We start from the raw sequence: 18,913 nt of genomic DNA on the forward strand, positions 1-18,913 counted from the left end.
AGTGCAGCCTCCCATCATCTTTAAAATATACATTTATTTTTACTTAGGTGCTATTAAATACTTCAAATCAGATGTATTTTCCCTAAAAATGAACAACTGCTCACTAGACGCTGACTTAGAAGTAAATCAACTCTTTTCCGTTTACATTTGTACAAATGTGACGTGCTGTGAATTAGGCAGAAGAAAAACTAAACTTCTGGCCCTGGAGGGAAAATCAAGTAAAAAAAAAAGGAAGTCTGTTTCATACCTTAACTCCTAAAGTGCTAAATGCATAATTTTACCATTTAAGACAATAAAGAAAGAGTCAGTTTAGAGCTGTTTTTTGTTTGTTTGTTTTTTGCAAAGTAATTCTTAGTTTTGTGTTGATGATAAATCATCTGTAAATACAGAGAACCAGCTTCAAGATGTCCAACAAACACGATTTCCCGAACATCAAATCACAATATCAACTGTTTAGTTCACAACCATGACAATTCATATAAAAAATATAACATTTGCAGTAAGAATGTTATTGATCTGGAAACGTCAATGATCACATGATAAAACAATCTCAAGGTCCATTTAAAAGCAGTTCTTTCATTAACAACACAACTAAATAGACTTTAAAATGAAATTGTTTTGTCAAAAATTTACATTATTCATGAGCCTTACAGGTGTCCTTAATGTTTTAGTCCATCTACACCATGACAACCTGCCCATAGTCATCGTTTATCGATTAAAGACTGAAAACTTAGACTGATTACTTTTGAAACAACCCAGACCGCCACTGGTTCAAGTTGTTAAGAACAGTATGAACATTAACAAACAGAGACTTGAATTTGCTTGAGATGCATGCAACTGAGCTGTGTGTAGTTTCTTTTGAGGAGAAATGTTGGAATTGTGATGTGTTCGTGTGCCCTTAAGAGACTTTGACATCAATGTGTGTGCCTAAAATCACCTCTTATTTCATGTAAAGTGCATTTATTTACTTTACAACATTTCCTCACAATTATTAGTGCAAAATCTATGCTTTGTATAGTGCCTTACAAAATTGCAACAAAAGAATAAAAATTGAATGTCTATAATGTGGGAAACTGTGGAATACGAGGTTTCAAACACAGGACAAGACAAAATAAAGCTGCTAATGTTACATTACCCTTTAAATAATATGTGATAACCTGTTGCTCATCTTCTGATTTTTCTGTCTTAACTGATGGAACACTGGGCAGGCGTGGAGTCCTAAATCTTAATTACAGTACATGCACTTCCCGTCTGAATGCACCACGCAACCTGTGCTATCTTCCAGTACAATGTTAGCTACAAAAAATCTAAGATGAGTGATTTTGTGGTAGAAACTAACGTTAAACAGACATGTTTTCATTATGAAACATATCCTCCCCAACTACAACTCTTTGCTCCACATGCTCCTGATCACTCACAGAATCTCAAGCAAGTTTCAAGTCACTCAAGAGTTTGAAATCGTAAGAACTGAAACCAGTATGGAAGACGTAAAAAAACACATGAATCAGTCTAAATGCTCATATGGGACTAATGAAGCTCACACAACTAAGGAACCGACAGTATGTTATTGTTAGTATTTTATATATTTGCCAGCAGGTTTTGATATGACAACTAATCTCATTCTGTAAATCCAAAATTTTTAATAAGATTACAAAGCTTGGCCAAAAACAACTACAAAAAAAAAAAAAAAAAAAAAACAACAACTCATAAAACAGCTTATATAAATCTTTTTTCGTCACACCCATGGCACCAGTTAGCTAAATATCTAAAATATACCTGCCTTCATCTGAATGGATTTGAGGAGGGTATAAATATGGGATTATTAATGAATCTAATAGGTGAGTTTTTTATGTGATCGATTGAACCAAAACAATAAATAAAAAAATCTGTTACATGATCATCTTACAGCTGAATGTCTACAGTGCATTTTAACAAAGGAGAAACGATTCATCATTTCAGTTTGTTATAAAAACATCTCCAGCATTGTTCTGATCATCATACTGTAACTGGCACATTTTTGTATAATTTCTTTCCTTCTTTTTTTTTTTTTGTTTTTTACAATTTGGCCTTTGAGTGGTGAGTTTAAGAGCTCCTGTGAGTGCGATCAGTAACGAAGACAGACAGCTGAGTGGCCATCTGTCCGACAGCAGGTCAGTGATACACTAAGTTGGTCAGTCAGAGAGACGGCCAGACGTCCAGCTGGCCAATCAGTGAGTCAGAGAGACAGACGGCCTGCTGGTCTATCAGTCAGTGCAAGTGATCAGTGCATCAGTAGTGTGTTGACAACAGAATCAACTGGCCTGGGTCTGACACCACCGCCGTGGTTCTCAGCCCCTTTGAAATAAAAAATATTAAATATGATAATTAATTTGCATATAAGACGTTTTCTACATTCGTTATATTATCTCACAGGTCCAGGCCTCCAGAGTTAGAACAAATACTTCCTGGCAACTGAGGTGTGTTTGTAACGACACAGCATGATTCTGTCCAACAGATGGAGCTGCTAAAGACCTGTACAGGAGGGGCACATCTTATATTTAAAAAAAAAAAAAAAAAAAAGGGTCCTATTGCGCACCAAGGTTTCCACAATTTTAAGAACCCACAACAGATGAAAAAATTCAGGCCAGAGGTGCAATGTGTGAATTATTGCAGAAACATTTGTAAGTTGTCAGCAGCCAAGAGTCTTCCTGAAACAGTGCAATGTGTGCGGTCAGTTGATGTGTTGTCAGCTGGTGTTTTAAGGTTTTGATACAGTCCATTATATAGCCATTTGACCATGGAGCGTATAAAGCACTTCTATCCATTTGGCCGATCTAGTGCAGTCCCATCGCGATAATCAGTCTTTCAAACTGAGACACTCTCGTGACAGCTGATACAGCTGCTACTTATGTGCTTGGCATTCGAAAACTTCTCACTGGAAGTTCATAGACGCTCATCATCCTGTTGCTTCTTATCCAGTGCAACAGTGTCCTTAAACATCTGGATCTCACAGAGTTTTAATAGTTTGGAGATGCCAACTAAATCTGGTTGTGACTTAGCCTTTCCCCAAAACACACACGCAAAATCCAAGATTAATCTGTGATTGTGTTAGTTGAGGATTGAGGGGGCCTCGTCTTTGTCCACTGAGCTTCAGACATCGGTGTGAGTCTGTGTGAAAGTGTCTGCTGACGCAGAGCCCACGGCCCCGGGTCATAGCGGCTTGTCGATCACTGCTACCCCTGAAGGAGTGACAGCATGACGGACAGTGAGAGAAAACAGCTTTAATAACAAATAAAATTACACTAAAATGACACATTCATTTGTCTCTGTGATGTAGAAATATCTGTTTGCGGAGGATTCAGTTGAGACCTACCAGCATAGCTGCGTCCGTTGCTCATGTTGGTGGGAATGAGGCTCCACTTGTCTGTGGCCGGGTTATAAAACTCTACAGAGGAGAGGTTACAGGAACCATCGTCTCCCCCGATCACATACAGCAGTCCATTAATGGCACAGACACCTTGAGGACAGAGTTGTACATGTTTAAAAACACTGACAGATCACTGTACATTTATATGCCTGTTAAACATCTTATCTGCTTCAATCATCAAGTTAATTGCATTGCATTTTTGGTTTCGGCCGAAAGGCTTTTATCACCGAAACAACACGGCCGAAACAGGATGTTGTGATGGTGGCAGGAGTGCCCATTACATAGATCGCGATCAACCGGTAGATCGTGAAGTTGGTCTAATCATTTATCTGCTGCACCACCAAAACAGCAAGACAAATGTTCATCTTTTTCACTTTTTATTGCGACATGCCCGTTCAGCGGCATGCATCCACAGCCATGCACAACTTCAATTAAGACTACCGTCTTTCTTAAAGGGACAGTGCTATTTTTCTGCAAAAGCTTCTGCTCCATTATTATTTAATGTACACATGAGTGGGGTCAAGTTAAACATTTTATTTTGAATTTTATTTTATACTGTGCATTATTGGAATGGCTAAATAAATATTTTCATAATTTTGTAATTGATTTATTCTTTTAAACATGAATATTAATTTATGCAATTGCAATGCCTTGATTTTAGTGAGGGTAGTACACAGTCTTAGCCATGAATGCAATGGTACTAATAATTGTCATCCCTAATATATGTATATATATGTATGTGTGTGTGTGTGTGTGTGTCAACATATTATATACATTTGTGTTTTGTTTTGCAGATAAAAAAACTATAATTAACATATCTAGTTTCTTAGATCAGCACACATATTTTCTTTCTAGTAAGTTATGCATCTAGGTGTTCATAGGTTTCATTTCAGTTGTCTATTATCTCGTACAGATCTGTAAACATCCAATTGGTACTTCACATAGACTGAAAGCCACAGATTTTAGCTCAGTCCGTCCGTTTATAAACAAATGTTTCTTCAGCAGACATTAGCAAATGCATTTCCAAAGCAGTGCAGAAAGGAATTACAATAAATCAATACCAAGACTCTATTATATAAGAATTGACTGACTGACTGACTTATTTGTAAGAAGTGGCTGATGTTGTGTGTCTATGTTCGTTGTCTGACCTGCGTTTCGTCGACACATGTTCATGTCGCAAACCAATCTCCAGGTGTTGGTCTGGGGGTCGTACACCTCAACGCTCTTCCTCACCAGAGGGCCGTCATGTCCGCCTGCTGCATACAGCTGACCGCTTAGCACACCCACACCTGGACACACAAAAAAAACACATGTTGTAGAGTGGTCTTTCAGGGAGCAACTCACAATTATTTACATTACTGATAAATCTGATAAAACTACTCTTCTTGTCTAGTTAAATTGATTACTTTGTCAATAACTCAAATTCTTAATTTGCAAATATTATGAATTTTTCCTGGGAAAAATTATTTTAAGTGCTTATTGACAATTAAAATAGTCTGTAGATGGATCCTTTAATTTTTTGGAGGCAAGAAAAAAGGTTTTGAGGCAAGCACAGTTATTTTACTGACTGCTTGTACATTGGCAGTCAGTCCACCAGGGGGTGCAATTCTTTCATAAGAAACTGTCAGCAAAGAGTCTACCCTACTGCATCATCAACTATAGTAAAACATCATGTAATGTAAGTGTACGACTTCTCCAAATAACTTGGTGTGATTATGTTGTATGTAGTATGTTTGGTGTGTACCTGCTCCACTTCGCCGTGTGCTCATATCAGCCACGTAGCACCACTGATCAGACACTGGGTCATATTCTTCCACCGTGCTGAGACACTGACGTGATGCTCCGTCATAACCACCCACTGCGTACAGCTTCCCTGTAAATGAACATAAACAAGTTTTGTTTTACTTTACTTTACTTTACTTTAAGATGAAATAATGTAACTCAGGTCACACGTTTTATTCCTACCATCCACCACGCCTACACCCACACTGCTGCGTCGCGTGTTCATGGGTGCCACATACATCCACTCGTTGGTTTTATAACTGTAGGCCTCTACTGTCGACAAACCTGAAACCAAGACACAAAGAAAGCAAGAGAGATAAGCAGATGAGAAAGATATTAAATAGAAAATGAACATACATTCGAAGATAAAGGCGATATATGAGCGTTGGGGTTTTATGCCTAACTGATAAGGACTGTTATCGAGAAAATGACTCCCACGGTTCCTCCGTTTACTGTTAACACTGTAGTAGATAGTTGTGCTACTGTAAGCAATTGTATCTGCTCACTCTCAGCCAGATAAAGTCTGCAGAGAAATATGAAATGTAAGCTGGAGATGCTTTACTTGTGTAGGACTTGTGGTGTAGTGTCTTTAACCGTGTGCTCACAATTCATTGATTTTATTGTTAAAGAAAGGAGTGAAAATCAAAACAACTTCAGATATTTTATCTGTATGTCAGAGGTTGCGCTAGACTTTTTCGTTTTCTGTCATTTTGACTGACAGGGTCATAAAAATCTTTATTTAAAAAGTTTTTAAACGATAATAAAGACATATTCAATAGCATTTAATTTTCATTCATTTTTAATTAATATTCAGTAGCAGTGGGAAAAAAGATTCGGCTCATATGACCGGCCATCAAAGACGACTCAAGAATCATGAATCTAGAGTCTATTTAACCGGGTCAGTTGAGTCCTACCACATTTGATTGATATATAATCAATAAACTGCACCATTCAAACATCTTACATCTCACTCGGCAGAGAAGCTAACGCGGTTAACGCGACCCCTGCTCTATGTGCTAGTGATAGACTGCAAACTATTAAGAATGAATTTCATTACGAAGCTCGTTCCCAACTTCAATCAAAATGCACCAAACTAAACTTTCAGTTTTGGAAATTAAAAGTTCCTTATTTGAAAGTCTTATTTTAATTTTAACACATTGTCAGAATTATACAACTTGTGATCAGAAATCTGTATTTTTTGTAAATATATTAACAGTGACTGAGTGTCTGTGGATGAATGAACATCTCCTATGTGTCTGTGTTTACCTATGCTTCCATTAAAGCCTCCCACAGCGTACAGTAAATCCCCCAACACAGCAGCTCCCAACGTGCTACGCCTCTCCTGCATGCTCGCCGCCGCGCTCCACTGGTCTCTCGCTCCGTCGTACACATCCACCGTTCGCTCCCGCAGCGAACTGTTGAACCCTCCGACTGCATACACTCGGCCCGCCATGGAAACCACACCTGGGAAACAAGACGGGAAAAAACATTGAGCATAACCTATGATAATAATCGAATTTGAGAAGACAAATTAAAATCGTTTCCGCCTCAACAAGATTTTGAAAAATGTCTGTAATTGTGGATACCTAAAAACATAGTGGGTTTGTGGATGTTAGCTTATTAACCACAAATTGTTCATTTCAACTAAGATGAAAGTTTTTGTACAGATTAACAGTTTTTAAAATATTTCGTCTGCTTCTCTTTTTGTCCAAAGTTCATATGTGGTAATGCAGCTGCACAGAGGGATCAAAATACAAATTCATTATTATAGATCTCGTAATATTACTTTTTTGCAGCTTGTTTGCAGCTGACATGTTGAGAGTATAGTACTATTGACACAGGATGAGTATTACCTGGGGACGTCATGGGATTTAGAAACACATCAATGCATCACTAAATAAAAATCACACACATCAAAATATTGTGCCACCCATCTCATAATAGGGCTTATATTGTAGAGTATGTCTTTTATTTTGGGATTATACTTCCAGCAGTAAGTGACACTGTGTAGGAGTTTTTTTTTTCCCTTCTTTGTTTTTATACATCACTTTAATACATTTTAACACGCTCATGCACAAACTGACCTGCCCGGCAGCGTCTTGAAGGCAGGTCGGCTACCTGGTACCAACGATCCTCCTGAAAGTCGTAACATTCCACGCTGCGGATGGCTTTCGGAGCCTGACCGCCCACCACAATCATCACCTGTACACAGAGTCACCGATTACAGGAAGAACAGAGTTTTGTGCAGACATGTATCTTGGATCAATGAGTGCATGTTATGTCTTGACAAGTTTTCCTGTGCACCTTTGGGATGCTGATAGGTGTTCGGGGGCGCGTCCTGTCAGTCTTGATGAGGTGCCGCTGGTCAGCTGGCAGCAGGTGATACTTCATCGCTTCTATGAGAAAATCTTTGCAGGTGTTGTTGTTCTTTATCAAAGCTTCTTCCTCAACGATCTAAAAACAGGGAGCACATTTCAGTCAGCCTAAATTTACTAAACAGTGAAGGCACAGGACAATGCTTTTTAGTAGTCTTAGTAGCCATTTTAGTTGAACTTGTTTTAAATGCAAGGAGGCTTCGCTCTATGTAATAAGCTTTCATCCTGCCACTCTACTGTTACCATGCCTGCTTACAGTCTATTGTTATGCAGATGTTTGCTTGTGAAAAGCTCAGCAGAAACCTGATTTTCTCCAAAGACGGCCGACAAATCTGTGTTCTCTAGAGAAATCGTCCTGGGAAAAATCTGGTTTCCCTCCTACAGAAGCCAGGTTTCTTATTTGCATGATATTAAAGAAATCAACGAAGTGGGGAAAAAATGATGATTTTGCTAATTTACAGCGTATAGAAGAACAAACTGAACCCGTTACAATACATACTGAGCAGCTCACACAAATAAATTCAGAGCTACACTAGTAAAATTTCAAGCATTACGGTGAAACATTTTAGTGAATTCCATGTGTGGCTGTAGGAGGAAGGCATTTGTGCTTTTTGCTAAACTCCAGAAAGGCCCCAGGAGAAATACTGAAGTCCTTTACTTGTAAAATGGTAAACAGGCACAACTGTTTTCGTGTTCCCTGATGGCTTTCACATCAGTTTGAATTTCATGTGATTATCAATAAAGCAACAAACAAAGTGGCAGTGACAGAGAATTTCCTTTACCTGTACCAGGTAATCCCTGGAGAGTAGTGGAAGTCTGACATGCTCCATTAGTTTGGGCATGTTCTCCAGACGAGCCGGCTTATCGTGTTTGATCCAAGCTATCATTGCCTCAAACACCTGGGAGAGACATGAGGAAGAGATTCAGGCAACAGTGAGGAGGAGTGATGATGAGAAAGAAAAAAAATCCTTTCTTTGTCTTCACAAACATAGGGATATGTCGGGATCAGTAAATGAATTAAAGGCCAAAACTGTGTTCATATAAGCTACATTTTACGACATCGGGTCAACAGCTGCGTGAAGCTGGAGTAATTGATGTTTTTGGGAAGTTGATGTTTGGGTGGAGATGCTTTTCAGACACACACTGATAATCTGATGGGCACTTCATTTGAAACAAAGTAGGGTAATTGGTGTATGTGCGACACCCAACACGCATCCTAAAAACTTAATTCGCGTGAGAACAGCATCGCTCAAGATGTCTTTCAGAGTGAAATACCACTATCAATTGCTCCAAGAAGCAATCAACATAACAAAGGTGGCAACCGGCGCACCCTGTCAGTGATCTATAGTTCCATATGCAGTGATTTGATTTGCACACATCACTCTTGATCTACTTTTAATGGCCTGTGGAGCAGCTTCACTGGAGCCAATCAGAATCACCCCTGCTGTGACAACACCTATGCTGACAACAGCGACGGTAGTTGAAGGAAAGAAGAACATTACTCAGCATCCACCCAGACTCTTTCTGAACTTCAAAACAAAAACTGAGCCTCTATACTAACATACCTCCACGTCAGCCTCTGCTTCACCAAAACATTTTTAGGAAGCAGAGGCTGTAATGGTCAGACTACACTGTAGAGTACAGAGCTACGTATTTAATTAATGTTAATCTTGGAGCTGTATGATGTGTTTTTGCAAGGCTTACACCATGTCTGTATCATGCAACATAACAATTAATTTAGGTTTCTTTTCCTACAAGGGTAGCTGTGGGGGTAACTAAAACTCTTCAGTTCTTCAGTCATAAAATGTATTCAACACACAAAAACAAAAAGTAGCATATTTACAAACTTAATTAAATCACTCAAAAATTAATTCCAGTGTATAAAATCTTCGTGTACAGTATGACACTGTCCAGCTCTCTCTGCATCTCCTTGAGGGCAGCTGCTCCATCAGACTCTTCCTGTTGATGGTCAAACTGCAGACAGACATGCCATCCTCGGGAACATGCCTACTGCCAGGTTCAGCTCATCATAAACAGGACAACTATGCTTTTTTTGTCCATCTGTTAGACTTGTCCCATGTCCTAAAGTCAGTATCCTTGTGTTTTTGTGTTAATGTTAACCCCCACGTGAATCTGTTCCTCTCACATCTTTTCATCGACAAGGACAGACACAAAATCTACTTTTATTAAAATGTTACAAGTGTGTGTGTATTAGGTGTCCACACTGCTGTCTGACCTTTTCCTCTGTGGACACGGTGAGTTTATCACTGGAGATGAGGCTGCACACCTGCTGTAGAGAAAGGCCCAGAAACTCCTCGCCCTGCACCACCTCACTGAAATGCTGCTCTGAGAGACACAACATGTAGGGTTAGAGCCCTAAAGACTAGCTTCCATCTAATAAACTCTATGACATATAAATACACTCAATATCTGTTAAAGCTCATATATTATTTTTCTTCTGAAAACATGCAAACATCTAATACTCATGTATCAACTATCCAAAGATTTAAAACTAACCGTTACATAAAGGAAAGGCTTACCAGCGTACGCGTGGGCCTGGTTAAGAAGCTGTGTGCAAGTATGCAGGTCAGCAAAGGCTCTGATGCCCAGGCAGTTGGTGGGATGAAGCTGAGACTGCAGGAACTCACAGCAAACCTGACGAACATCCATCAGCTGGAGGAGGCTGGCTGCCGGCAGAAGAACCTGATGAAATATTTTATTTTTGTTTTATTGGAAGGAACTGAGGAGGGCATCTATATTCTGCTGCATCACCTTACAAATTCAAACAAGTAAAAATAACAAGATACATTTTTTCCACCCACAGCCAAAAGATTAGAACTATCAATAGTAAAAAGGAGGTCATTTATCTGCAGATTTATTTTCATCTCCTTTGGTGTTCTATTGTTTAGTTTGTTAGTTAAAAAGCTACTCAACCAATCTACCAAGACATTACCAATAAATTAGTTCAGCAGCCATAAACCTCTACAGCCAGCCTTGTCATCCAGTCAGTTTATCAGCAGAATATTAAAAATTGAATGTAAAATGATTCATTAACAAATCAATTTGTAGATCGTCTGAAAGTGAATTGGCAACTATTTTATAACCAATTCTTTGTTTCAATTATATTAATTTTCTGTAACCGCTTGTCCTGTTAAGGGTCGCGGGGGGTATCCCAGGTGTCATTGGGCGAGAGGTGGGGACTCTGGATACCTCTTTCACAATTTCTTATATTTTATAGCCATAATGATTCCTAATATGTGAATAAACTTTACATTGAAAGTAATATGAGTAGGCTTGTACAGGAAAAATAAGTGGTTTTATACCTGTATATACTAAACTGTTATTGTCATGTGATCAGCGACTAGTCAACTTCCTGCTTAAAGCGTCATGGTACAGCAGTAAAGTCGACTGGTCGGTACAACTCCTAGTCACTACTGTGCAGCCCTTGCAGTGATTTAGATGGAGCGTGTTCTTTAAAATAATGTTAAAATATAAAATAAAATCCAGGAAGTGGAGTTACAGTAACACCAGACAGTCGCTGTCTGCCTCTCAGTCTGTCGGAGATCATCCTCTGAGTGAGTATTGTATCTGTTTCCTGTGCACAGCTGCCCTGAAGCCTTGTGTCTTGATAGAGAGAGCAGCTGTGGCATACTAACAGGGCAAACAACACATACTCTAGTGGGAAAACACTCAGAGCAAATACAGCCTTTTACTGAATATTAGCCACTAGTCAAAACACACACACACACACACTACAGATTCACAAGAGAGCCAATCAGGCAGGCACGCTGCTAACAGTGGGAGGATTTCCTGCCTCTCTCCATGCACGCTTCCTGCACTAATAATCAGAGGAAGTATCCTGCCTGCAGCTGGATCAAGCAGAGCTATGAGCAGTGCAGTGCAGCTATCGAGAGTTAATGCCAGGCCCCTAGGTCCGTTCACACCACACCGTTACAAGCTCTTACATCCTTTGTAGTAAACGTCTGGTCCTTAACAGGTTCATTCTGGCTTTTCTGAGTTTAAAGAGAAAGACTTAAAGTCATCACACTAACAAGAAAAACTTCCCTTAGATAGTATGTACAGTAGATGTGGGCAGCACTTTCCCAGGACTATCTTCCCCTCTGGGATAACAAACTACGTCTCATCTTATCTCATGGCCTGTTAAAAAATGACATCTTTAAACTAATAAAATAGGAAATGACTTGTGTTTTTTTCCTCCTTTTTTGCAATTAAAAATAAAAGCTGGTTGGTTTTGATAGCAGCTTGTTATGCTGTTGTTCTGACTCCTGCCTCAGTTGTTGAAACAAAAACAAAGGTCCACACAAAGAAAAAGGTCAAGTCAGCCATTACAAGTTTCCTTTTCAACAGCAAGGAACTTCTGACTAATGCTGCGATATTTTTGCTCGGAGCAGCAGCAGGTCTGTCTTTATTTAATATTCCGAACTGTTAAAAAAATGTGAGAACGTGTGACAAAATGAACTGAGCTACTGTTTTCAAATGCAAAACCAGGCTTTGAAACAACATAACACCCACTGTAACAGAGAAAAAAAACACAGACGGAAAACACTATATTCGCTTTCTCTAAATACCTCTCCTCATAAACGCTTTCCAGCACACACACTCACCTGGACGTTGTCTTCTGTGACCTCTATCTCAGCTGTGTAAATGTAGTCGACCAGTTTTCTCAAAGTCTGCCCGTCCACGTCTCTGATCTCCACCTGCTGGGCTTTGCTTTCACTCATATCACCTGCACACAAAACAAGAAACACACAACTAAGCATAAGAGCCATATATCAGAGACAATGCCAGATGAATTGTGTGTTAATTTACCTGTAAACATGGCACAGAAGTAGGGGCTACAGGACGCTAAGACCACCCTGTGAGCTGGCACTTCAACACTCCCCGCCACAAGCTGGACGTCACACAGCATCTTTTTACTTAAGACAGAAATAGATAATGTGATGATGATGTGTTCATGTGTTTACTGTCCACCTGGATCCAAGGCTCTGCTAAATGTTGGAAGGACTAAAAAAAAGGAACAGTACAGCATAAAGGAGCTTTCCCAGCAGGCCGTTATTATGATGTTTGAAATAGAGGTTGCGCATATATATTAAAATGAAATATGCATACAGGAGCCAAGAAATAGGCTCATCATGCAAGGATAATACTGTTGCCAGAAAATGTGCATTCTTAAAAGCTCCTATAAAAGGTAAGCACACCCTTGCATGTTGAACCCTTTTATTGCTTTTATAAATGGAACCATGGTCAATGTATACTCACGTGCTAGTTTATTAGGTACACTAGTGAAAACAAAAGCATCTTAATATAACAGTCTTGCACTAAATCCTCCTTCATGATTGTTATAATCTTCAGTTTATTTTGAAACAGTATGGGAAAGGTGGTGATTCAACTGTGTAATCATTTTGCTGTGCTGTTAATGGATTGTTTCTGTTATTTAACCTAGCATGCTGACTAAGAAGAGTTTGTCAAAGTAATAGAAACGTATCAGTACAACCCAATACAATTCAACAGTACTACAATCCACATACTCAGAAATTATTCAACACAGTTGAAACAACAGCTCTCTCAGTTATTTTAAACAAATTCTGAATACAATACGAGAACCTTTGTGATGCAAAGATTTAGATTGTTTAGTTAGCATTTTGACATAATCTTTAATGTCAAAGGGAAACAGTTTTATCAAGTTATATCAATTAATGATAACTACATGAGGATTGCACTTAAAAATGAATGTAAAATATAGATGGATTTGGGCCAGCGTAGGGAAAAAAAAAAACATACTATACAGATATTATTACATGACTTACCAGTCATTAATGTGTAGACTTCAGTACATTACAGATATTATTCTGAGGCTCTAACTTGTTGCAGTTTCCCTCAAAATTCAGTATACCTTCCAGCAAATTCACAGTTAATAAGTGTCTGTATTCAACTATGTGACTGAGCAAGAAAAGCAACATCGTCTTGTGATGTCTTATGAAACTGTAAGGACTTGTGTAACACTTACTCCTCTCAGAATATATTCTGTATATCGTGTATAAAGTATAGATGCTGGACTGGAGATGTAGGCGTAGATTTAATCCAACTTTTTTTTACTTTTTTTTTGTTGGGAAAAGAACATATTTTCTTCACATGTCTCTTCACATATCTCTGGAGGGGAGCTGTAACTGCTGCATACACCAAAAAACTAGGAGATATTTCCATTAGCTGAAAGTTTTTAATTGTGGATGCACGAAAATTAGCTCACAAGCATCACGTCTTTAATGCACATCCAGTGTTTTAGTGATGGACGCTGTTTAAGCATTTGATAGTTCCAATTCAGGTAGAAGTAGCTGCTACTCTGGCATTTTCAGACAAGCCAGGTGAACTAAGGATGTCAATACATTATTTTGGACTTTCAAAGCTCACTGCAGCCTACAGGCTTGCATGCTTGATTTCTTTCTGTATGGACAAACAACAGTGACAGCAACACACCTCCTGAGCTCATTCATCAGCTGAAAAGCCTTCCTCATGTGCATCTGGTTGAAGGTGTGCATCCCCGCATTCACCGAGTCCTCCTCTGAATCGGTGGCACAGTTAGGACGCGGCGAGGCCGGTGTGGCCACCAGACTGGTAAGACATGAGAGGCAGTGTCTGGATCAGCGGAGATAGATGGTGATCAAGCAGTTAGACGGACTGATTCACGCTTCACCTGAGGGACTTTTTAAAGTAGGATAGGACAGTGACAGACTACTGGAAACATTAAGCAAATCAAATAAATATGTACTGATCATTGTCTATAACACATATTAATATAATAAGTTGCCGGAGTCAAATTCCTTGTATGTGGACATACTTGGCCATTAAAGCTGATTCTGATTCTGATAAGATATAAGGCTGTTTCTTAGAGTGGTTCACTGTCTCTCAGCTACTTTTGAACGCTTGTATGATGCCACTGACCCATCCTCCTTAAATAATCCTCAGTTCTTCGTGGTAATCCCAAATTACTGGACACAACTGACTCTAAAAGGAAACTTTCATTTATTTGTGCACCCAGAATAAACCAAAAATATAAACAGGACAAATAGGTTAAGTGTGAGGCAGTGTAGACGTTAAACAAATCTTCAATAATAGATATTTAGCAACCTTTAATGATTTGTCTGCAGGACTGGCTGCCATCAGTTCAACACACATCAGATATGACAAAAACATTTATTTGTACAATTTCCAGAAAATACTGCAATATATTATTATTAAATGATGCTCTAATTTGGACTACATAACCACTCAACCATAAGTGACTGCTGAATTAAAGGAGAATATATGAAAGTATTCCTTGACCCAGATCTTTTAATCATATTCTTAAATCCATGGGATTAAAAGGATAAAGAAGAAGGTAGCATATGTTTTATAATATAAATATTTTTATCATAGTCACAATTATATGGCACCATTTCCTTTAATATTTCCCCAGCTAAAGCAGCAACTTGTACATTTATTAGGGACTATTTTGTATTGGTGAATTAATCCACATATTCTACACACACCTATCAGTCACAACATTAAAACCACCAACCAGTTATGAGAATAAAATTGATGATTTCATTACAATGTAACGATTTTTTTTTAATCGTTAAACCTGGGTCCTGGTGACATACGTTTCCCAGATAAGTGGCGCATAGGCACCCAATAATTATTATGAAACAAAAGAATAGGCACTCCATAGGACCAGACCACCATGTCTCTGTGGTCCAGTTCTGATGCTCAGGTGTCCATTGAAGGAGCTTTCAGCAGTGGATAGGGGTCAGCGTGGGAACACTGACACATTTGCAGATATGCAGCCCAACTCAAATGTTTTGACACCTTTCCATCAGAACCAGCATTAACTTTTTCAGCAACACAAGATACAATAAGTCATGCAGGCCAGCCCTTGATCCCCACGTGCATCAACAAGCCTTGCCTCTGTTGCTGGTTCACCCCTTCTCCTTTCTTGGGCCAGTTTCTTTTTTTATGGGTACTGACAAGGATCGCCTCACAAGAGCTGTCTTCTAGACATCACAACTGAGTTGCTTGCCCATTTTTTATGCTTTTAACTTTGAGGTCAAAATGTTTACATACTGCCTAATATATCCCACGTACTGACAGGCGTCACAATAACTAGATCACTGTTATTGACCTGACCAGTGACTATAACCAGTCACAATGTTAGGGTTGATCAGTGTATATACATGTACATTGGATATACACCAATCAGCCACAACATTAAAACCCCTGACAGAAGAAGTAAATTACATTGACCATCTTGTGACAATACAATGTCCTGTGGGGAAACTTTTGGACCTGGCATTCATGTAGATGTTACTTAGACATGTAGCATCCACCTAGACCAGAACAGGGACCCCCACCCCATAGCAATGACACTCCTTGATGGCAACAGCCATCCCAGCAGGATGCAGCCTGACACAGACACACACACAAAAACGGTTTAGGAACAACTGAAAAAACATGAAGAACAGCACAAGGTGTTGACCTGGCCTCCAAATTCACTAGATCCCAAACTGATCAAGTATCTGTGGGATGATCCACAGAGGCCCCTCCCCTCAACCCAAAGACCCTCACTAACAACAGTCTTTTGCCAGACACCACAGGACACCCTCAGAAGGCCCATGTCCACTCTCTGATGAGTCACAACTGTTTTGGATGCACAAGGGAGACCTACACAATACTAGGAAGGTGGTCATAATGTTACGCCTCATCTGGGTATTTCGTGGTGTGTCATTTGTTTTTTTAGTGGATGAAACTTAAAGGACATAAAACACAGCATCACCCTTTTGTACAGCTTTACAATACTGTCTGACTGTACAGACTTGCTGTTTTTCCAATCAAACCTTAATCTTTAAATTCTCCTTTTAACCAACAGATAACGGGACATTTGCTCCATGTTTTCCTCTTTTTTGCAAGTCTCTCTCCACCGTGCATGTACTGTACTGTATCCTTGTGCTTTTATTATCTTAACTCTTACAATGACCGGTGATTTTTCCCACAAAACAAGCTTGAAGAAATAATGATGCAGCACTTACAAACACGGGGTTATTGTGTTAAATAAACGCACAACAGCACAGGTGTCCAAACTCTTCTGCTAAGTATATGTATTTTACACATTGCTATATAGAAAGGTCGTTAGTTTGTGTTCAAAAAGAAGAAGATTTTAAGCAATAAAGGTGTTTGTTTTGGGTTTGCTGTGCGTCAAGCTGGCAGTTGCTTGCTAGCTGTTAGCATTGCTAACAATGTAACTTCATTGCTAGCTCATGACAGCGACCGTTAACTGCCACAAATCACTTCCCAAATCGTAGAAAGCATCAATTCTAAGACAAGTAAAACCCAGCACACACTCAGTACAATGTGTGTAAGCAATGACACGATGACAGTTTCCCTACATGTCAACTCTGGTTGGGAAGTGCATCAGGTGAGCAGCCAGGGATGCTAGCTAACGGAGAGAAGCTAACTAGTCAACAAGGCTAGCGACAGTTGGTGTGCTAAAACGGATCTCTCGGTTTGCCCGTGTTGGCTTTATATCCAGTGGATCAGACGGGCTAAAATGTTATCCAACAGATGTAGAAGCAGCATGAATCACAGCTCGGCAAAATAATCCCTACAGCTGAGCCAACTCACCCCAACGACACACCGTCCATCCTCACGGAGTCAGACACCACGGCAGGCATGAGCGCCGAGCAACTGCACACAGATTGTGTATTACGGAGAGGTATCACTCCGTGGTTAAGAAAAGACACCAACACACGAACACGCATTTGTACTTTGGAATGACTCACATGGTACAAAAATAAGAAAATAGAACGTACTTTCGTACCTGAATATATGTAACGATAACATTTTCATAGATTTATTAATTTCTATATTAATAAAAAAGCAGTATTCAACCACCATACAAGGTAATATAACAAGAAAAGGCACTAATACTCACTTTTTGTTTTGAGTGATAATAGAAACATAAGATGTAACAAGTGCTCTCATCTCTCTAAAATTAAGAGATCTCTCTCTCCATTCCTTTTATTCCAACTACTTATTTCTCTTATCATTTCCCTGATTTGAAAGTTCATTAAATGCTGTAAAAGATATTATTATAGACCTGAATGGAGTTCTGGGCTCAGGTCTACTGACTGAAGGTGCATGGTGTGCATTCATTTTTAAAGACGTAATATACAACATATGCTGTTTCAGCAAAATTGTATGTGAATGAAATTTTGCAATGCTGTATTCCAGCTGGTCATTTATTGCTTTATTGCTAATTTACACAACTAAAGAACACTGTGCTATGATCCCTTTAGAACCTGCGTCCATTGAAAGGGAGATAAAATATTTTTGTCTGTAAAGCAACAATAATGATCATCTGTTCATCACATGAGCATCTGGCCATGTGGACGAGTTGCAAACCTGGGACAAACAGTGGACCATGAGAAGGACACAGCTGCAGTCAACAGCTGATCCGAGTACAGATGGCAAAGATCCCGAAGAAAGACTTACCTGTCCTTCATCTATCACACTGAACAACGACTGCGATTGTGGAGGGAGGGATGTCATTAAGATCAATTCACATGAGTAATCCGATGACGAATCTTTCTAAAGACTCCATGTTTGTGGCGCCCATTAATGGCCATTTAAAATGTCTAATAAAAATATGCGATGTCAAAAAAATCTTAAGACTAATTCTCTGGAGAAGAGTAAATATCAGCTGATTTAAACTTTTTGTGTCCATTACAAAAACATTGGATCAGAAGGGACTAAAGTATGAGATGAATTATAGCTAATTCTGTTTAGCCATAGAAAGAGTTTATATTTGCTCTATATCATGCATCTTCTTAAAAAATATTGCATTGAATCAATTTGTTGTATGCAAACTAAATATTATTCCAGCCCTAGTTTGCTGGTAACTAGAAGGAAACATTCCATACATGTTTCCCAAGGCGTGAAAGCGTGGACTACAAATCTGGGCTAAGTTCCTGGAACAGAAAATACAAATTGGTTGCAGCAACTGACCAATAATCTGGATAACATCAGTCTTAGTCTCAGATGTCTGAACTTATTTTACTACTGTTATTATGCACTAAAGGGTCTAGAACTATTCTCTGATGCTACATGATGAACTCTCCACACTTTTCCAATTATCTGACTTACTGGAGAAGAGGACACTTATTTCTAGAAAAAAATAAAATAAATAAAACCCACAAAAATATGTACATCTTTTACATTGACTTTCTTTTTCTTCCACTTTAAGTTGTGTTTTTGCTCAAGGGTATTAGTCAAATAAAGCTGCTAAATTAGACTGAATACT

At 39.0% G+C, this 18,913-nt stretch overlaps 1 protein-coding gene across 7 annotated transcripts; it reads right to left on the reverse strand.

Moving 5' to 3' along the window:
• Position 1: 1 nt before the first annotated feature.
• Positions 2-17,384, reverse strand: klhl3 (kelch-like family member 3). Of its 7 annotated transcripts, XM_084549677.1 has the most exons (16): positions 17,236-17,384; positions 14,059-14,217; positions 12,394-12,500; positions 12,189-12,310; positions 11,529-11,576; positions 10,104-10,266; positions 9,800-9,909; positions 8,346-8,462; positions 7,493-7,642; positions 7,273-7,390; positions 6,455-6,652; positions 5,372-5,473; positions 5,151-5,279; positions 4,555-4,695; positions 3,353-3,496; positions 2-3,218 (listed from the first exon to the last, which is right to left on the reverse strand). In XM_084549677.1, exons 1-16 carry the CDS (start codon positions 17,370-17,372, stop codon positions 3,190-3,192), a joined length of 1,974 nt encoding a protein of 657 aa, XP_084405803.1. In that variant the 5' UTR covers positions 17,373-17,384; the 3' UTR covers positions 2-3,189. The 7 variants fall into 7 exon arrangements, with proteins under 7 accessions (XP_084405803.1, XP_084405806.1, XP_084405802.1 ...); XM_084549680.1 differs by lacking the exon at positions 11,529-11,576 and having other exon boundaries at positions 14,059-14,193; XM_084549676.1 differs by lacking the exon at positions 2-3,218 and having other exon boundaries at positions 3,250-3,496; positions 14,059-14,193.
• Positions 17,385-18,913: the final 1,529 nt, after the last annotated feature.

Source organism: Chelon labrosus (genome assembly GCF_963514085.1).
Source record: "Chelon labrosus genome assembly, chromosome: 8".
NCBI lineage: Eukaryota > Metazoa > Chordata > Actinopteri > Mugiliformes > Mugilidae > Chelon > Chelon labrosus.